Source organism: Coenobita brevimanus, chromosome 65, assembly GCF_032717465.1.
Source record: "Coenobita brevimanus isolate Jiangsu-jjx chromosome 65, ASM3271746v2, whole genome shotgun sequence".
Classification (NCBI taxonomy): domain Eukaryota; kingdom Metazoa; phylum Arthropoda; class Malacostraca; order Decapoda; family Coenobitidae; genus Coenobita; species Coenobita brevimanus.
Window position 1 is genome coordinate 47,046,168 of NC_137018.1, and position 22,869 is coordinate 47,069,036.

Consider the following 22,869-nt stretch of genomic DNA (forward strand, 5'->3'; position numbering starts at 1 on the left):
TGGCGTCATAACAGGGTGTCCAAGTTCATGAAAGATGTTTTTCACGTCACTCATACACCTTGAAAAATGTTGACAAACACTGATGTAAAGGGCGTTGCGACATGATCAAATCTTGATGAGCCAATAATTAATAATCAGAGGGACTGGATCTCGCGCAATTTGTAAAGGAATTATTTACTAAGAGTGTGCAGTTGCGGACATAAATACTAATTTACCTCATACCAAACAACGAAAATTAAAAATTAATTTCGAAACCCGGTTATGTAATTGTCGGAGATCAACGAACGACTTCAGAAACACACACACACATTATATATATATATATATATATATATATATATATATATATATATATATATATATATATATATATATATATATATATACACACACACACACACACACTCATTATTATGTAGTTATGTATGTTTCATATTATTAACATTGTCAGCCGAGAATGTGTCGTTACTGTTTTGTGTCACATTTTCAGTATTGGAAATCTGTACTATTTTAACTTTAACTTGGCCTAAAATAGTTCTCTCTCCATCTTGAATGCCGAACTGTAAGAAGAGATTGATACAAGAATACAGAGCTAGTCACGAACAAGTACAGTAGTATGAAAAGGATGTAGAGCCTTTGCATTATTTTATGCTGCCATTCCATTAAGCTGCGGAAAACAAGCTGCAGAAGGGAAAAAATCTCGACCAAGTTAGGGTGAAAATAGTATAGGCTCAGCGAAAAGCTAGAGCAGCGCTGTGATCTGTGATGTCGGCGTATTTTGTATGCATTTCAACGATTTTTTTTTTTTTTCCACCATTGTGGACAACTGTTTAATTATTAATGTATTTTCCTTGCAGATTAAAAACTAAAGTAAACAATTTTTATGTCAATGTTTGCCACGATATTTGCACTGTATTATTACCACTATTTTTTTTTTTTTTTTTTTTTTTCAGTGGAGTGCATATAAGTACATAAAATTCTGGTGGTAGCAAAGAGTGAAGTAGAAAAAGGCGTGGACGTAATGGAAAAGTTAATATTACACCTCATTTTATACTTTTTTTTTATTATTTTTCGTTAGTATATTATACTGACGAAGTTTTTTGATAGTCTAGTACTTAATATACTTAATTTCATTCTTTAAAATGTATCTTCTCAGCAGAATTATTCATGGTTAAAAAAGAATCTTTTTTATAGTTCCGTTTATCTTGTTGGCAGTGTGTGTGAATATTTGTGCGTGCAGATTAACCCTTCAGTGTGTTTGCTAATATTGGACCTCATTCTCCCTGGCTTGAGAGATTTCATAACACTTCATCCTTGGCGAAATCTTGTTAATACAGTATTTCACCTTGGTATTTTCGAGTGTTTATCATTTTACGACCGACTTTGATGCCTTCAGAAATATATCAAAGAATATCAAGTTGTAAAAATTAGAATTATCCGTAAGGAAGGAGGTGTTAAGAAATCTCTTACGGCAGTGAGAATATGGCCATTATCTTTGTTTACACTGATTTTGCTGAGCTAACAAGGGTTTGGTGGCGGCGCTGTGGAAGGCTTCGGTGCGTTCACACTTCGGCTCTCATCAGCGACTTGAACTAATAAATATCAACAAAGAATATGAAAAACTAGTAATAACGATAATAGTACAGCTGTGAAATTTTTATTTAAACATAGTTGATTTTGTTTAATTGGAGGAATGCGATCATATCTTACTGACAACACGTAAAGGGTACATATGAGCAATTATTAAATCCGCATCATTCAGTAATATAAAATGATGAGTCTCGCAATAAAGTAATGATGAGTCTCTCTCTCTCTCTCTCTCTCTCTCTCTCGCTTTGTTCGACATTAACACCATTAACTAGCCATTAAAAGTTTTTAGTAGAGACGACAAGAGCAAACGAAACTCATATGGATCAGTTCCTCAGGATCCACAAGGCTTTGCTTGAACATGTATAGTGCAGCAGCCCGCCCACATACATTAGGCGTGTGCAAGTCGACTGCTACAATAGAGACCGTACCCTCGAGTGGGAAGAAAAAAAAAAAAAAAAAAAAATCGGCATCCTCTGGGGTCGGATATGTGAAATGCTTCGTCTCTGGTTATTATTAATTACACGCGGATATTGTGTACAATGTCCATTATTATGCAATACCGTATGAAAGTGTGGGGTAACAACGCAGTACAGTACCAACATATCCGTGTCATTCCCGTAAATCATAGTCCGTGTTTCATAATGTCTCACACTGAAAGGGTGCCGATACTATTTTTTTTTTTTTTTTTAATCGAGGGAGCATAGATTAATTCAGCTCGCCACCTCCATTTACTATTCAAGCAGACTCGCAGCTCGCATGATGTATTAGAGATCATATAACTGTCATCCCTCCATCTTGGACGCTGAGGTGAATCAAGAAATCAACACTAGAATAAGGTGTTACAATATATATATATATATATATATATATATATATATATATATATATATATATATATATATATATATATATATATATATATATACTGTATATAAAGATAGGATGTCGGGTTTTCACATTCTGCCGTAGAGAATAACAGATATACGGTACACTAGAATATGGTGCTGGTCGCGAAAAAGTGCTGTTTGGCTGCATATCCTGGTATTGTCATATTCTGCCACTTAGCTACAGGACACAAAGCTGCAAAAGGACGAAACTCTCCGCCAAGCTATTATGGACGACCTATAGGCGTTTCTGTTCTTGCAATTCTGTAGGCATTTAATATGTTATGACAGTATGTGATAGACATTAAAATATAGGCAACACTTGCACAATAAGTCATGTACGGTGTCCAAGGAAAAGTCGTGCCATAATGCGAAGACATGGAAAGTCGAACACATTCAACATCAGGGATGTGCTACGTTACGTTACTTTACGCTGTCAAGCCCACCTCCATATTACTGTACAATAAAACTCCGTAACCAAAGAAGTGACCATAAATCACCCCACCACGATAAAAGGATACACAGAGAGGGAAGTGTGTGTGTGTGTGTGTGTGTGTGTGTGAGAGAGAGAGAGAGAGAGAGAGAGAGAGAGAGAGAGAGAGAGAGAGAGAGAGAGAGAGCTACCTATTCACTACTCGACGACTCGCCATTTTCGTAGCAGCGGCCCACACACTCCACTGGCGATAGAGGGGCAGCCATTACGATACACTTACAGCGTCTCTTTCCGTCTAATCAAACCCCTCGGCTACGTATTTCAATAACCCATGTTCTGAGAGAGGTCAGCGATTCCAACTCAAGATCTCGGATTGTATTCATCACCTTTCTTGCCTACCTTTACTTATAGCTGTCAGACACTTCACGAACAGATCAGATTGAATAGTAAAGTGGAAAGCACGAAAGCAGAACGTTCTACGAGTATAATAATAGTGAAAAGTAGGAAAATTCAACGCTTTTATAATATTAATCATAAACATCAGCGCAGTAAAATAATAATTATAGTTCATCCATCCCATTCATCATCCAATAATAATGGTAATAAGGTGAAAAGTACGAAAATTCAGTGCTCTGTAGTAAAAGTTAAAAGGTTATGGAGACGTGGTAGTCGTAGAAGCTAGTTAGGATCTTTTACATACAAAACACCTGGCCAAAACATGGGAACCCAACTTGAGAAATGGGGTCGCTATGGTGATGATGTTGATAATAACTCAGACTTGAACCACACTAATAGGTCAGTAAGGCTCTTAAAGCTCCGCAGATTTCCGCACACAGGGTCTGATAACGACTGGAGATTTATATTACTCGAAATCATGTCTTCCCGCGCGCGCGTGTGTGTGTGTGTGTGTGTGTGTGTGTGTGTGTGTGTGTGTGTACCGCTTTTGACGCTTGCTGTTTCCATGGCCCACATGTTTATAAGCTTCGGAAAAGGCCACAAGTTGCAACCGCAGAATATTTGTAGGGGAATCACCTTCCAAAACAGCCCAGTTTAGCCCAGTTCCGCGAAAGAGTCACGAACATTAGGAACTGTGGTGACTAAGAAGCGTTTAAATTAACTCAAGCTGACTATTAGCCATAGTTTAGTAGATCATTTCCTTTTGCGAGAAAAATAAACACACTAAAAAATAAAACACTTCCAATCCTTCTCTGAATCATTGGGAAGCAAGTTATGGACCCACTGATGGTCGCGCCGTATGACCAAGTTGTTGGGGCGCCAAGGTATTACTTGATTATTCCACTTGCGGCCTCTGCTCTAACTGTTAAGCGTTATCATCAACTTAACAGTGGTAATAGCAAGAAAAAATAATAACGATATCGCTAGTAGCGCATAGGTTGAGTAGAATAAAACTAAAGATGGCGAGAAAAGTGCTTAGATTATGTCGCTGTGCACAAATGATCACATTCTGTAACCCTCTGATGGCTAAGAATCCCCACCACCAAAATAAAATCATATGACGGTACCCTGGATATGCAGCTGGATCGAAAATAATGCGTGAATTAGACTTCGGATGCGAAATAAGAGAATTGCGTACCGAAAGGACAAACAGGTCTGTTGCTGTTTGCTTTCCTGCCAAAGTGTCACTTTTTTTTTTCCTCTCGATAACTAAAAATTTCCATCACCTACTGTAAATTAAGTTACAAGAAATGCCGGATAAAGAAATGTTACGTGAGAGCCGAAATGTGAGTGTGCCTAACTAACCTTTCCAGGGATGGTGGACTGCGGGCCTTGGCTTCTGGTGGCGGCAGCATGTGCTTAGAGCAGACCGTCTCAGGCGATGATACTGTGTAAGTTGCTTTGTACACACACACACACACACACACACACACACACACACACACACACACACACACACACACCAGATCAACTCAGCTCGCTGGCTCAGTGGTAGCGTTCTTGCTTGCCATCTGGTAGACGGGAGTTCGCTCCTCGCTCAGGTTGCGGAAAGTTTCACTGACAAAGTGGGTGGTTACTGTCCCCTTTGAGCAAGGGGACGGGTGTGTGCGTGTGTGAAGGTCACAGCCTTGCCCTTAGGCCGGACTATATGAGCTCTCAGCTCCCGGGAGGCTAAAAGCTGACGATCACGACCATCAAGTGATCCTGACCGACCTGGTGAATTACACACACACACACACACCAGATCAACTCAGCTCAGCTAAATTTACACACACACACACACACACACACAGTCAGCTCAACTCAGCTCTACTAAATACACACACACACACACACACACACACACACAGACACACACACACACACACACACACACACACACAGTCAGCTCAACTCAGCTCTACTAAATACACACACACACACACACACACACACACACACACACACAATCAGATCAACTCAGCTCAACTAAACACACACACACACACACACACACACACACACAAGTAATAGTAATGATTGTAAGCTCTAACATTCTCGGACTGAATTAATTACTCTAAATTCACCTTTACTCAGCTTACTTTAATCCAGTCGAGCATCATTTAATCTAATCCGACAAAGTTAGTTTAGTAATTACATCATTCAGCTTTACAACATACTTCTCTTTAGCAACTCAGCCTTTCATAACCTAAAATCCAGTTTCATTTATGACTGTAAATTAATCCTGCTTAATATAATTATTATTGTTATAGCTTTAGATCCAGTCTTATTTAACACTGCTGCAGCTCAATCTAACCTAATCCATAATATCAACTTATCCCCAGTTTAGCTTGCAGTTCATCCTAACCTAACCTAACCATAATCCAACCAACTTAAGTTTAAGCTCATTAATTTTAACCTATTTTAGCCGAAGATTAAGCCCATTAGTTTGAACACATTTTAGCCAGCTCTGATTTTAATCATATTTTAACGTATCCACAGTTGTGACCTATTATAACCTAATATGACCCTGCAGTGGCAGGTAGCTTGCCCGTTTGAAACTATCCAGTATACCATACTATAATCCAGTGCTTAATATAATCCAGCTTATCTTCAGATGATCAGTTTCTGCTTATTTCTACTTTGCTCAGTTTTAGCCAGCCTTGTGTAGCTTACTTCATTTTTTTTTTTTTTTTTTTTTTTTTTTAAGCCCACTTAGTGTCAGCCTCACTGTATCCTGATGTACAGTTTAGCCTCATTTACCTTACTCCAATAAATTTTGACATCATTTTAACCTCTGATAAATTCTAACCTCATTATATCATACTACTATTAATTTTAACTTAATTTTAACCAACTTTTAGCTATGACCTGAAGTAACATGAGCTCCCTTCTGCAGATACCCGTTCGAGATGATCAAGGAGAGCGCCGACTACCTGCTGGCCGGCACCTCACATCGTCCCAAGATCGGCGTCATTTGCGGGTCAGGCCTTGGTCAGTGCTTCACGGTTTCACATAGTAATTCTGGGCTGCGGATGATGTTTTGAAACTTCAGATGGTGGTTTAGGGCTTCGGAGGATGGTTTGAATCTTCAGTTGGTGGTTGGGGGCTTTAGATGATTTGAAGTTTGAGATGGTGGTTGAGAGCTTCAGATGGTGGTTTGAAGCTTCAAATGGTGGTTTGAATCTTCGGATGATGATCGAGGGCTTCAGATGATGGTTTGAAGCTTAAGATAATGATTGAGGCCTTTGGGTAAAGAATCACCAAGCTGTATCGCGGTCAGCATGAATCTTCAGTGACTAATTTTGCGTTGTTGTCCAGCAGTAATTATTCCTAGGGGTGTGTGATGTACTGTGATATAGTAGTGTGCATACTGAATAGGCTTTCTTGGTTTCATTGCTTAATTTACCTCTCACTGAATGATTTTTTTTTTTTTTTTTTTTTAAGGACTCTAACAACGACAGAGTTTAAATGGTTATCAGTGACATGACTCCTAATCAGTCATAATTAATCCTGCCGAAACTATTCTCACAGAAGGAACTAATATGTCGGAACTAATCTCACAGCCAGAATTATTCACACAGTTGGAGCTAATCTCATAAAAGGAATCAGTCTTACGGTCAGACCTGATCTCATAGCCGAATGTTATTAACATGACTCCTAATCACACGGTCAGAATTAATCCCGCCGAAACTATTCTTACAGAACTAATCTCACAGCCGGAACTGATATCACGGTCGGAACTAATCTTACAGTAGGAATTAATGCCGTAAAAGGAATGAATGAATGTTAAGGTCAGAACCGATCTCATGGCGGAAACGAAACTCGCATTCGGAGCTAATCTCTCGGTTGGAACTGATCTCATGGCCGGAACAAATATTGCGGTTGGAACTAATATCATGGCCGGTACTGTTCTCACAGGAAGAACCATTCTCATGTTCGGAACTATTAGCACGGCCAGAAGTGTTCTAAGGGCTGAAACTATTATCACAGAAGGAATTAATCTCATGGTTGGGGGTAATCTCACGGTCGAGACTAATTTCAGTGTCAAAACAAATCTCACTATCTGAACTAATTTCACGGCCGGACCTAATTTCACAATCGGATCTAATATTACAGAAGAATCTAATCTCGGCCGAAACTAATCTCATGGTTAGAAATAAACTCACGATTGGAACTACAGTAATCTCACGACATGAACTAATCTCAAGGTCAGAACTAATCTCACGACCGTAACCTTGGCCTTATCTCGCGCTGCCAAGTTCGGTGACATCTGCAGATCTCACACTGGTCAGTAATTTTGGGGATTTGGATAGTGATTTTGAGTTCTGGATGGTAGTCATGAGCTTCGGAAGGTAGTTTGAGGCTTTGGATAGTGATTCAGGGAGACTAGGTAGTGACCTAGGGCTTCAAGTAGTGGTTCAGGGCATAAATAGTTGTTGTGTGGCTTTGAATAATAGTTTGGTGAGTATGGTTAGTAGTTCGGTAGCTACAGTAGATATACTTTTTTTATTACACTGACGGCCAAAAATTACCGTCTCTACTGAATTCCTAGTTGTAACAATAAAGCATGACTTGAATATGGTGCTGGTCATGGTAAAAGTATCATGGAAAGATGCAGAGCTGCAGTATTGTCTCATTTAGCCACTGAACTGCGTGAAATAGGCTGCAAAAGAACGAAAACCTAGGCCAGTTTAAGGCAAAAGAACAATAGTGGTTTGGATTTTTTTTTTTTTTTTACTGAGTAGTGGTTTGGTGGCTTTGCACAGTGGTTTGAGGCTTCTTTTTTTTTCCCCTGCAGTTGGATGAAAAAATGTGCAGTTATTGAGGAAAGTGCCCGGTTATAAATTTATTGATGTTTTTAGAGTATTCCAGATTAAATGAAGTTTCTAATTTCTAAAATTAATGTAAGTCGGGCAAGTTACACATTGCTTTAATTAATTTTTCAGCTCTTTTTTACTCTTCTTTGGCATACTTAGATGTGTGTATATATATATATATATATATATATATATATATATATATATATATATATATATATATATATATATATATATATGTATATATATCATATATAGTATATATGTATATATTATATTGCCAGACGCCTTCATCCCGGAAAGGATGGCCACAAACAAATCGCCTCCATGTCGCCCTGTCCCCCGCCATTTCATTGCCCTCTCCTCAGCCCACATCCACATCCCACTCTTCTCATATATATATATATATATATATATATATATATATATATATATATATATATATATATATATATATATATATATATATATATATATATATATATATATATATATATATATATATATATATATAACGCCAGTGTGATTGATTTGATTCTTTAATAGATCTGCATATAATATGCTGTATACTACCTCTTTTCCTTCCTTGTTCATCCCTTCACCCACCAGCCCACCTAACCCAACACTGCCCCACTCCAGGCGCTCTGGCCGACCAACTGGAGCAACGGGATGTCTTTCCGTATGAGTCCATTCCAAACTTCCCAGTATCGACAGTGGCGGGGCACGCCGGCCAGATGGTCATCGGAGAAATTGATGGTGTGGCTGTTATGTGCATGCAGGGCAGATTCCACGCTTACGAAGGATACCCGCTGTGGAAGGTGGGTTTAGCAGAGGTGGTTGTGGTGTTTGTGGTTGTTGTGGTACGATGGATGGATGTGAGTGTGGTGTGTTAATTACAGTAATATAGTAGTGCACAATGCATATGGGCAATGCCGTGCTTCTGACCTGGAAATTCGGTACGGAATGTGGATATGGGTGTGGTGTGGTAGTTGTCGTTGATGTGATGTGATAGTATGAGGGGCCACTTCTACGCAAGGAGGATACCAGCTCTGGAAGATAGGTACAGGTGGAGTGTGGATGGATGTGGTGTTGTAGAGTGCTTGAGGTGGTGTTGGTTGCTGGTGTGGTATGGTATGGTATTGCTGTTAAGGTAATGGTTGTGGTACGTGTGTCGTGATTGTTGAGATGGTGATGGTTGTCGTAGGCGTGGTGTGGTAGTTGTGGTGGTGTGGTGTGATTGTTGAGGCAGTGATAGTTGTAGTTTTGGTGGTGTGGTGTAGTTGCTGAGATGTTGATTCTTGTTGTAGGTGTGGTGTCGTTGTCGAAGTGGTGATTGCTGTTTTATGTGTGGTTTGGTAGTATTGGTGACTGTGATATGTTGCAGGTGTGGTGATGTGCAGTAATTGTGGTTGGGGTGGTGAGTGTTGTGGTAGCCCTGGTGATTATCAGTACTTTGATAAGGGGTATTTCGTTAATTATTACCGAACCATGATTACTCCTTAACGACAAGAGGGCCTTCATGGCTAGGGGTAAAAAAATAACAACACCCTCATTACACACTGGCTTCATGCACCTTACACTCATAACACACCCAACTCATTGACCTCACTTTCACAACACACTCACCCACCTCATGCATCTCACTCACAACAAACTGACTCACCTCACTCGCAACACACTTACCCACCTCATGCACCTCACTCACAACACACTCACCCACCTCATGCACCTCACTCACAGTACACTCACCCACCTCATGCACCTCATTCACAGTACACTCACCCATCTCATGCACCTCACTCACAGCACACTCACCCACCTTATGCACCACACTCACAACACACTCACCCACCTTATACAGTTCACCCACAGTACACTCACCCACCTCATTCACCTCACTCTCACAATACACTCATTCACCTTATACATCTCACCCTCACAGCACACTCACTTCATGCACCTCACTGTCATAACACACCATACGCCTCACTCGTACAATACACTCACCACAACTCACCACATACACATTACTCTAAAAACACATTCTTCCCTCACTGCACTGCCACCCTTCTCATACCGCAACACACACTGTCTCACTGTAATGCCACTCCCTCACACCACAACACACACACTCTTCCCACACTGCAATGCCACTCCCTCACACCACAACACACACACTGTATCTCACTGTAATGCCACTCCCTCACACCACAACACAACACACACTCTTCCCACACTGTAATGTCACCCCCTCACACCACAACACAACATAAACTCTTTGCACACTGTAATGCCACTCTCACACTACAACACACTCACTCTCATCATGCACCCCACTTTCACAGTACCTACAAATCTTAACATAACCTCAGGAATATAATACCTGGCTTTTTACGTTGCCGGACCTCTGAATTCACATTCGTTTACGTCCAAGTGAGCCTGGGGTCACAACAGTAATAACATATACAGAACATCATAGCACAGCACAGGTATGATGCACGCAGAATGGTAAATAAGATCAAAGAAATTAATCATTGTTTACCTGTGGAATAAATACAAGCCAGAGCTCATTACACTTCATGTTGCAAACTGTTACAACTGTGTCTATAGAATTGATACTGTAAATCAGTTTTATTAGTGGCAACGGAACATTTATTAACAATATATCTGTAATTTACCATGGGTGTAATGGTGGAAAAAGGAGATTAATAAAGGCAACCTGTTACTAAGATTTAGTGTACTTTTTTAGGTATGATAAAACCATTTTAACGTAACCTTACCTGTGTATCTAATTAAACGGTTATATTAATGATACTTACATCTTGTTGCCTCAGTTTGTGATGCATTGAGAATCATGAAGTTTATTAATTTTGTGCCTCTTTAAAAATCTGATTTTTAAAATGTAAGTCACTGTACGTTAATAATTCGCTCCGACAAGGACAGTATGTTTTCAACCCTGTTTGTTTGTTTGTCTGTGTTAGCAGGATTACTCAAAAACTAAAAGAGAGATTTGGACCAAATTTGATGGATAGATAGCCTTTGTCCCAGGGAACAATCGATTAACTTTTGGAACCGATCCAGATCGTATTACATATTCTGGATCCGGAAAAGACATTTTGCGAAACCCTAATCAATGATGAGAAAACCTAACCCATTATGAAGAGTGGTTTGGAAATTACGTTGCCCTTGTCGGAGAGATGCGCTCCACTGAGTGCTCCTCTAGTTAAATATATGTATTTACCCCAACATACCTTTTTTCTTTGCCACCACTGTGCGACGACAATGTAAGTATTGAAGCTTAATGCAATACTTTCTTTTTACTTAAGCTAACTCTCTCTCTCTCTCTCTCTCTCTCTCTCTCTCTCTCTCAAAAATATAAATATTTTTTATTAAATGCAACAAAAATGCTTTTATATTTTTCCTTGTTATTAAATGTAAAAATAAGGCTTTTTATTCAGTGCCTGTCTCTCTGAAAAATAGAATACCATTATATCTAACTGTCTAATTCTCTTTTTGTGTAGTGTGCCATGCCAGTGCGTGTGATGAAGCTGATGGGCGTTGAGCAGATCCTGGTGACTAACGCTGCAGGCGGCCTCAACCCCCAGTTCAAAGTGGGAGACATTATGATCATCAAGGACCACATTAATATGCAGGTGAGGCAGTGTTGGCAACAGTACCTGCATCAGCATTACTGTCACCACCACCACACTACCACCACTATTTTCATCATCGTAATCAGTAGCTGCATTATCTTTACTATGGCCACCACCACCACCACATCATCATCAGCACCACGTCCACCGCCACCATCATCATCATAGTTCAAGCATTATCATTACTACAACCACCACACCATCATCATCATCATCATCATCATCATCTGTGGTGTTGTGATCCCTCAGCTCTCATGATGAATTACCTCCGATGAATGGGAGTTAATTCATCAAGAAATGAATCTCTTCACAACAATGATATCTTTTCCAGTTTGTTCTTGTTACCTCCAGACGATTTACATCAGCGTAGGAAAGATGTATTTTATATAACCCCTTGACTCAGCCAGTTTGTATTGGTAGCTTCTTGCTACTAATACACGATTTTATTCGGCTCAAGAGACTACGAAGAGGAGGGGTTAAAATAATATAGCCTTTTTCACCTCTTCACTGGGGCTAGAGGACGCCTTCATATGGTGGCACCGGTATAACCAGGTGGCTTCACTGCCTTGGTATAAAAATGTCCCTTAATTTCCCTCCTGTCCCCCGAAAGAAGGATGGTGGATTACAAGACAAGGGTAAATAACTTTAGCCCACAGTCCATTGAGCTTACATTTCAGTTGAACTTGGGGCAACAACAACAATAATAACAACAACAACAACTACTACTACTACTACTACTACTACTACTACTACTACTACTACCACTACCACCACCACCACCACCACCACTACTACTACTACTACTACTACTACTACTACTGCTGCTGCTGCTGCTACAATTACTACAACCACTACTATCTTCAGTACAAAATGTCTTCCTTAGGCCAAATAAAATCGTCGGGAAGTATCAAGAATATACATGTAGATAAGTTTTGGTCTGTTATAAAATTTAACATTGTATTCTTCAAAGCTTGGTGGATTCCAGAGTTAGCATCACTAGGCTTCCAAAGTTAGTGCTCAGTTTTGTTATTTAATCCCCTTCAGTTGAGTGACACATTATTATTATTATTATTATTATTACTATTACCAGACGATCAGTTTAAGAGAGCCTATGTAATTCACCGGGTCGATCAGGATCACTTGATGGTCGTGATCGTCAGCTTTTTACCCTCCCGGAAGGGAGTTGAGAGCTCATATAGTCCGATCTAAGGGCAAGGCTGCGACCTTCACACACACACACACCCGTCCCCTTGCTCAAGGGGGACAGTAACCACCCACTTCATCAGTGAAACTTTTCGCAACCTGAGCGAGGCGCGAACTCCCGTCCACCAGTTGGCAAGCGAGAACGTTACCACTGCACCAGCGAGCGGTGTGTGTGTGTGTGTGTGTGTGTGTGGGTGTGTGTGTTACTGAAGGGGTTAGATACATATGAACCTCCTCACTGTTAGAGGTCTGTCCTAAATTAATAAAATCGTTGGGTGGCAATGAAAAAATGATTACGTCATGGGATTGATGGGGGTTACATTATGAAGTGTAACAGTATTTTTGTCCGCCGTTACAGTTTGCAATAATTACATAGTGTAAATGAGGATATTAAAGCCTGATGGAGAGAGAGAGAGAGAGAGAGAGAGAGAGAGAGAGAGAGAGAGAGAGAGAGAGATGCCCCATTGAGGTTACGTATTCTAAGTGCCATAGGAGGCATTGTAGCACCTCTTCCTGAGCAATTTATTTTGCATATTATTCCTTAGCATTCCCTTCTACGCTGTTTATAGTGTTTTAATTTCGACATACTTTGCACCCGTGGCATACACCAAGAGAAATCACCAAAGCCTCATAGAATACGACCTTAAGACTTACGCTATGCCCAGTTAGGGAATGTGGGAAGCTGAGGCACAGTGGCGGACGTAAATACCGACACACTTTTTATGATACCTAACGAGACAGTGACCACTGACTTCGGAGACGCTGTAATGTGGTCTGAGGAACTCAAGGATTTCTTCAGAATATTTCGTTAGAGTATGGCAGTTATTCATCTAAGATGCAGAATGATATTACTGTCCGGAACTGTACATAATTTATTCTTACCTGATGATTTTATTAAGTTTATTCAAGACTTATTATGCTGGAGTGCTTAATTGTTGTTGTTGCTGCTGCTTAACCCCGGACTGTGGCCGAGCAGACCCGTCGACCACAGGTAAGCCGCTGTTTCTGTGGGGCCGTATTGCAGGTACTATACAGTTCATATACCGTGTAGGAAACCAGCGGCCATCTTTGCAAGTCAACTCTTCACCAGGGCTGGACCAGGATCTTTCCCCACGGCGAGGTCCAGGAAAATATGGAAAGGTTTGGCTCCAAGGTGGACGGCGCACCTGCTTCTCCATGCAGGATATACAGTGCCATGACGTGTAGGTTCCTCGTCAGTGCCTACAGTTGTTAGTGAAAGTTATGTCTAACCTCCATTAATACGAAAAATGCCTCCTTAAGAGACAAACATTACTTCGAGATGTAAAAAATGAATTACGGAAGACTGTTGCGAGGGGTGGTAAGGCATGTAATATTCGGTGTTGCATCCGTGTCCACCCAGCGTGCGGTGTAGTAATTAAAGGGATGCATTGTGTGTGCTGGCATACGTGGCACTGAATTGCGGGGAAGGATCAGATCACTGTGAGAGGACATTATAGGAAGACCTTGTTAGATGTTGCAGTTTTTATTATTTTATTTTGATTTATGTTTTATTTACTTAGGTTTATTTACCGGTATTCGTTTTTGTTTTCATTTTGCTATAAATTCCCAAGCTTTTATGACTCTCTCTCAGCTAAGTAAAATCATCTAGTGTTAGTTGGAGTGGAATACTAGAGTTGCTCCGACCTTAAGACGGTTAACAATATTGGTATGAACACTGTCAGCCTCCCATACCCACTCTTATGTGAACACCATCTCCTAATATCAGCTAGAAGAGAATACTAGAGTTATCCCGATCATGAGAAAGCCAAGACCACGATAATTAACAGGAAATGGCTGTTTGAATTTGCACAACGACCAATGAAACTATTGTGCCAGTTTCCGCAAGTTACCTGTAGTTACTTTGCCTTAACTTGGCGCGGATTTTCGTCCCTGTTCAGTTTATTTTACGTAGTTCAGTGGAAAATTATTACTGTGGCTGTGTATTCTCTGCGTAACACATTTTCGTGAGTGGCATCATATTCCAGTGTTATCCATTGCTACAACTCACTGTTCAAAATGGAGAGGCGGCAGTTTTAGGTCAGGCTAGAGTATAAAGCCTATACTAATTGTATGGATTTTTTTTTTTCCGTACCACATTCTTGACTTACAGTGAGATTTGTTCTTTATTTGGGCCACGTTTTCGTCCTTTTGTTGTTCATATCACGTAACTCAGTGGCAGAGAAAGACGACTCGACATCCTTTTTTTGTTGCACTTCTTCGTGACTAGCATCATATTCTACCGCTAATCTGTTGCTACAACTCAGCGTTCAAGCTTGAGAGACGGCAATTTCAGGCCAAGCTAGATTTAAAAAGTGCATAGCATACAGTAGGTCAGTGCTCTAGGCGGCTGGGGTGACTCCGTAGCACTTCTTCCATACTGACTTATACCTGTGTCTTTTACGTTAATCTATTCTTGTATGTTATTTATGCAACCTCTGTGGATAACAGAAAAGATATAAAACACACAAGAAAACGTCAATATAATCTTGTATATTGTTCATGCAGTCGTTGTGGATTATATTTGAAAAAAAAAAATAAAAAATGTAGTAGCATGCTAAGGCAGAGAACGAAGAATAAATCGCCAAGGAAGAGGTGTTAAGAATCCTCATGAGCCGATCGGAACAAGGACCAAAACCTGTGAGCCGGACCCAGCATTGGAGTGACTTAGTTAAACCAGTGTTGTGAGCAAGAATGATATGCCCAATTAAGTTTAAACATAACAGTGTCATAGTGTTTTTTTCCTGCTCTCAGTAATAGTAGTAGTGGTGATAGTCTTAGTAGTAGTAGTAGTGAAGGTGGTGATGATGCTGTTGGTGTAGTACTGTGGTAGTAGTGGCAGCAACAACATTAGTAGTAGTAGTAGTTGTTGTTGTTGTTGTTGTTGTTTTAGATCCGACTTCATCCGAAATGTGAACCCAGTCGACTGTAGCCTGAAGTTGTTCCCCCTCTACAGTCCACCATCCTTTTGGGGGACAGAGAAGTAGTTCAAGGACGTTTGTATTCCCAGACAGTTGAGCCGGTAGGTTATGCCAGTATTACCACATGAAGTCATAAAGGGAGCATTTAAATTCGTCGGATGGTAAGGAAAAAAAAATAGTCAACTGGTGGCAGGAGGAAGAAAACACACACACACACACACACACACACACACACACACACGATGGAATAACTCCAGTCTCTCCAAGGCAGTTCTCTCAAGTCTGGTTTTATCCTGGTGGCTATCTGTATCCTCTTTAGTTTATTGTAATTGTTATTGTTGTTGTTGTTATTATTATTATTATTATTACTGTTATTATTATCGTTATTATTATTATTATTATTATTATTATTGTTGTTGTTGTTGTTTTTGATGTTACTGTTTATTATTATTATATTATTATTATTATTGTTGTTGTTGTTTTTGTTGTTACTGTTTATTATTATCATTATTTTTATTGTTATTGTTTTTGTTGTTTTTTGTTACTGTTTATTATTTTTATTACTATTATTACTATTATTATTATTATTATTATTATTATTGTTTTGTTTTTGTTTTTGTTGTTACTGTTTTATTATTATTATTATTATTATTATTATTGTTTTTGTTGTTACTGTTTTATTATTATTATTGTTATTATTATTGTTGTTGTTTTTGTTGTTACTGTTTTATTATTAGTATTAGTAGTATTAATATTAGTAGTAGTAGTTGTTGTTGTTGTTGTTGTTGTTTCACATTTGGTGGCCATACCACTGCCTCATAGTCTAATCTTACCGTGGACGCTATTAACTTCCCCATCCGTGTACTAAAAGCCAGTTTCGTGCGGGCCAGTAGCTGTTGTTTTAGTGATTTTCTCCTTTCTTAATTTATACTCACAGTTTGGTCTCTTGTCACTAGCTTATTGCATTTTTAACGGGATCAGGTTTGATAGTGCGTCTTCTGATATGTTTTCATCATTTTCCTACCAGGGGTTCGCCGGAGACTCGCCTCTTCGCGGGAAGAACGAGGAGCGCTTTGGTCCACGCTTCCCTGCCATGAACAATGCATACGACCGTCGGCTGCGTCAGCGAGCCAAAGAGATGGTACAAGAGATGGGGCTGGGTGATCTGGTGAAGGAGGGCGTCTACGTCATGCTTGGAGGACCAACCTATGAAACAGTCGCTGAGATTAACCTGTTAAGGATTCTGGGAGTGGATGCTGTGGGCATGAGCACCGTCCCTGAGGTGGGTGTAATAATATTATCAAAGTTAATGCTATGCTGTGAACAATTTGGGGATTGCTTACATTATGAAGCCGTCACTCGCAGTTACAAACCCACTGAATAACCAAAATTTATGGAGATATTATCTTTGTCCAAAGTCTGCATGCATATAAACTAGTCAGAGAGAGAGAGAGAGAGAGAGAGAGAGAGAGAGAGAGAGCAAGAAGATAACCTACGGAGCAAGAGGCTGACTGACTGGACTCCAAGAGATTATAAGCGTAGCAGAAAAAGGCCAGACAGGAGGTGGAGAGATGAGGTAAAGAACTTTGTAGGCAAAACTTGGCAGAGATTGGCTCAGTCAAGGAATTCGTGAAGCAGGTTCGGGGAGACCTTTGTTCAACAGTGGACTTGCTGGTGACGATATCACATCAGCGTTAGGTCAGTGTTCACTTATCTGTGGAGTAAGGTGTTCATAAAACATCCTGGTATTATTACATTTTTAGCCTTCGTTTCATATAGGACAGACAATGGCCTCTTATGAAGTCCTAGTGAAGTGAGGACTATCAGGCAGGGATAAACTGAAAGCATTCGTAAAAATTAAACACGCTTCCGTCCTTTTCATAATAGACGCAGAGGCATCGATCACCGTTGTCACAATTGATTGCTTTGAAATTCACCTCCAGTAGGTATACAATTAGACAAGAGACTGTTCATAGACCTGTGGCAAAGCTAATGCAGCCATTTTACATTGAAACTTGCTAAATAATCAACTGATGCAACAGCTGACATGTCAGATGATCTCAAAATTTCAAGTTGAGCAACTTTGTCTTTCATAAGGAAGTCGCTCAAATGCCTCCTTATAGCCGAAATTTAAAATCACCTAATAGTCAGCAGAAGCGTCACCTGACGCAACAGCTGACATGTCAGGTCAACACACAATTTCAAGCTGCGCGGCTTCTTATTTCTAAAATGCCTCCTGGTAGCCGAAATTGAAAATCACTTCGTCAGATGACGCAACAGCAGACGTGAGTAACTTTGTATTTCAAAGGAAAATCGCTCAGACTTCTCCAAGAGCAGATATTCGAAGTTTCCTTAAGAGGAAAAAAAAAAAATCACAGGTGTACCACTTACAGACTTTTCGACTTGGCCGCAGGTAAAAATGTACAAGTATGTTCCAGTTGTACTGAATTGAAATATTTATTATTGTAAAAGGTTCCAGTACAGTCAGTTAGTGGTCCAGCAAGTACTGTTGTCATTAAGGATATTCAGAGTTTTGAGAATGAATTCTCTCGCCATATTTGTGTACCCTAAACTAGGGACCCTGAAACATTTCGTACTTGCTGGTGTAGACTCTCAGGGTACCAGAAGTAAACATAACCCGTGAATTTGGATTAGAGTTTGAAGATGTAGACGCACAGATAGAGTATCACTACCCAATTCGTGGGAAAAAAAAAATGTAACATTATGTCAGTAATGCACAACCGAAAGCACCAATTTCTCCCCCCACCTCAAGTCGCGTCCAGTGAGCGACAGACGATCGAACACGCCACACCTACCGCCCCTACCCCAACCCCAGTGTAAACGTTGTTGGATAGATGTGGAACTTGTTACAATGTGTCATGATTGTTTTTATAGACAACCAGAATCAGTAGGGGTAAGTATATAAAGGCATTTAATGTGTAATAGTTTGCTGTTATCCACAGCATGATAAAGGCACGAAAATGAAAGAAGACCTACAATGTATTATGTATTATTGTCTGTATACTAACGTTCTGTATTGTGTATCTATCTATCTATTACCAGACGCCTTAATCCCGTAATGGGTGGCCACAAACAAATCACCTCCATGTTGCCTTGTCCCCCGCCATTTCACTGCCCTGCTCCCAGCTCACACCCCCTTCTCTCACATACCTCTCCACTCCATCCCTCCATCTCATCCTTGGCCTCCCCCTCCCTCTCCCCCGTCCACCTCACTCACATACACTCTCCTCGTCAGTCTCTCGCTCTCCATCCTTTCCACATGGCCAAACCACCTCAGTGTGTTTCTCCTAACGTTTTCTACCACGTCCAGACCACAACACTCCTTCACCTCCTCATTTGTCAGTCTGTCTCTCCATGTGACTCCACAGGCTCCTCTCGAATAACTCATTTCCACTGCACTCACTCTTGACTTGTGTCCCTCCAATAAGGTCCAAGTTTCACTTCCATACGTTACAGTTGGTATCACAATAATGTCATGCAGCAACTTTTTCACTTCCGTGCTCACTTCCCTGTTTCTTATCACTGCTTTCAAGGAACCAGCAACCTTTCTTCCTTGTTGTATCCCTTTCAAGCACTTCATCCTCTAAACTTCCATCCTTATCGCACTGTCCAAGTACAGTACTTAAACGCACTCACATTTTCCATTTCCTCCTGAAACGGGGATGTGTCATGTCTCCATGGTTGTTCAGTCTTATTTGGATGGGGTTATAAAAGAGATACAAGGTAGGACAGTGGATGTTGGAGCGGCCCTAATTGACAGAGGGCAGTATTTGGAAACTCCCTGGACTGTTGTTTGCAGATGATAGCCTACTGTGTTGCTAAGTGAAAATGAAAGGGAGCTGCAAGGCATGGTGAATGAGTTTGAGAGGGTGTGTAAGAAACGAATCTAAAGGTGAATGTTGGGAAGAGTAAAGTTATGGTCTTTCAGAGAAATGAAGTCAGTCCTATATTGTAATGTTACAAATTAGTGTAGTGAACAGCATCTGTTGAAAGATATGATGTCTTCTCATTCTCGCTCCCACCTCCACCACTCTTCTCTCTGGGTACCTGTCATCACCAAACGCCTTTCTTACCCTCTCTTCCAACCTTTTGTTAACCAACCATTTGTTAACCAACATAACACAAAGATAATGGTGAAATGATCCGTCAGGTATTGATCATATTAATATTATCACACACCTCAGTATTAAGCATCAGGAAATAAAAAAAACATACAATACTTCGGTATACCTGCCAACTATTCCATCCCGTTGTAAGCTATTACGTGACATACGCACTGCAAGTTAGACTTTGTGTTACAAGGATATAGGGTTGTTTATCGTTAACACAGGTTATGTGTGGTTTTGGATGTCCATTAATTCATATTACCGTGCCAGTTTAAGCCTTACATTATAAACAAGTAAGGTTTGTGTTCCTGTCATTATTGGATGAACCAAACGAATCACGGATTGACTCTGACGAACCACAAACTGTCTTCTCTAACGAAAATATTCCAACCTCTTGTTGCAGCAGTGACGCAATGTCATCATATGTACGACTCAGTGTGGGTCAGTCGTATACATAATGACACATGTGTCACTGTTGTGACAAGAGGTAGGAATATTTTCGTTAGAGAGTTTGTGGTTCGTCAGAGCCGATCCCTGATTGGTTTCATTCATCCAGTAATGACAGGAACATAAATATTACGTGTTTATAACGTAAGGCTTTAATTTCCACGTATGAATTAATGGATGTCCAAAACCACATATAACCTGTTAACGACAAACAACCGTATGTCCTTGTAACACAAGGTCCAACTTGCAGTGCGTGTCATAATAGCTTACAACCGGATGAAATAGTTGGCATGTATACCGGAAAACTGTATGATATTGATTTCTTGGTACCTAATCCAGAGGTGTATAATAATATATTCAGTACCTGACGGATCATTTCATCACTATCTTTGTTTATGTTGGTTAACACTGGGTGGGAGTGGGGCATAGACGTACGGGGGCTGTTGGGTTTGGGGAGGCTGAGAATTCGACTTGCCCGAAAATTTTCCAAACTATGTCATCCATGGGACTACGTCATTGACGAAACCAAGGTCTAAAGACCTTGGACGAAGCCGTATAACATCGAAATTCGTTCAAGAGCCCGAGTCAGCTGTAGAGTACTAGCAAAAATGTACGAAAGTACTCACAACCAACACAGCTACGCCGAAATTCGCAACAAAAAGCACACAGAAATAGAAAAATATAGCAATACTGACAGCAAAACATTGTTTTCAACCGAGATCTACATCTTTTATTGTCATATTGAGACACAGCACCGCAATTGCGTAAGAAAATATTGAGTTCAGTAATGCTAAATTTCATAAATTCGCTGGGAGTTGAAAATCCAGTAATGCAAGACAGAATTATTCAGGGATGGCAGCACAAATAACTGGAATGGTTTGCAGCTAGTCTGTGCTCTAACCTCTGAGTATTGTCATCTCTAGAAGAAATACTGCTTTCTTCCTTGCTTGGAAGCAAATATGTCCACTATGTGGTCCAGATTCAATTGTCAACAGATAAATATGTATGTCGCTCTATATTCAGTAGGGGGGTGCGGTAGCACAGTGGTAGCGCGCTGGACTCGTAATCGGGGGATTGCGAGTTCGAGCCTCGCCCGGGCTGCCGTGCTGGGTGCGGTAGCACAGTGGTAGCGCGCTGGACTCGTAATCGGGGGGATTGCGAGTTCGAGCCTCGCCCGTGCTGGGAGTGGTAGCTCGCTCCTGTAACCCTAGCGGGGCTTTATAGACCAATACAGGGCTTAGCTCGGGGGAACTCCATTTTTTTTTTTTTTTTTCTGTATTCTGTATATGGCTACGCTGCTCAGACATGCCTGACCCACTGTGCTCCTCAGATATGTTTTCAAAGGTCGGAGCACTCTGAAACTGCGTTCTGCTGAACAAGACGACGCAGGAATGGTTGCCAGGATGACGGCGGTCCTGTTAAACACTGGCAGCACGCGATGTAGATCATTTTTGTAGTCTCCACAACACTGGCTGCAGTTGGCTGCGCGTCTGAATCTGACTGGCGTGTATGATCGTGCTTGACAAAGTTGGTGAATATTGCTTTTTCTGCTTTGAGCAGTCCTGCTCAACACCATGGTGCGACGCAAGATGTTCGTAGTGCTCATCTGAGTCGTCCGGAGAATCAGGTGTGAGAATGACATGGCTGAGTGCAGAGAGCACAGCTTGATCATTACCGTCGAATCATGATTCAGTCTCTATAACAGCTTTATCTAGACTGGCATAGTAGGTTGATACACGATGGAAATCTTTAGCTGTTTGATCCAGTGGCTCTTCATTTGCTGATTCTCCAACGAGGGCTTGAAATCAACGGGACACCTTTGTGCATGGAACTGTGGCTTCTTTGAAAGAGAACTGCGTGTCTTGGATGATTAACTTCGCAGCATCACACAGCTTTTCTGCGCTCTTCCAAACAGCTTCGAAATTCTCCTCAGTTCTCGCATCACGTAGAGTCTCTTTGGTCGCTGTAGCTGACCTCCTAGCTGTTATGACATCCATATAGTCCTTCCCTGAAGATATCTGTTGAGGCTGTTTATTCTGTACAGGATAATTTTCAGCACAACCAATCCAGTCAGGAAATCAAAATCGCATATGGCATTCAGTAATGCGCGACTGTCCGAATAAGTCTTGGGATCCGCATCATTTGTCAAGGTAAGCAACGCATTAATAACATGAGGTAGCTGCTTCACCACAGCTTTATCAGTTATTTTATTAATATTAAATTCTATCCGTCTCTTCTTATATCCCCTTAACCCGTCTATTTTATTGTTTGTTATGTATGGTATAGCCTATGCATTTCTATCGTATTAAAATGCATTGCTTAAGTCGTATATTGTGTT

General features: G+C 40.5%; 1 protein-coding gene across 1 annotated transcript in view; it reads left to right on the plus strand.

Moving 5' to 3' along the window:
* LOC145405003 (purine nucleoside phosphorylase-like) overlaps positions 1-22,869 on the plus strand; it is a 96,206-nt gene that overhangs the window by 65,635 nt on the left and 7,702 nt on the right. Inside the window, exons 2-6 of the mRNA XM_080276504.1 lie at positions 4,677-4,754; positions 6,242-6,336; positions 8,802-8,980; positions 11,684-11,815; positions 16,985-17,239. Coding sequence (XP_080132630.1) covers positions 4,677-4,754; positions 6,242-6,336; positions 8,802-8,980; positions 11,684-11,815; positions 16,985-17,239 — 739 coding nt within the window. The remainder of the gene's footprint in view (positions 1-4,676; positions 4,755-6,241; positions 6,337-8,801; positions 8,981-11,683; positions 11,816-16,984; positions 17,240-22,869) is intronic.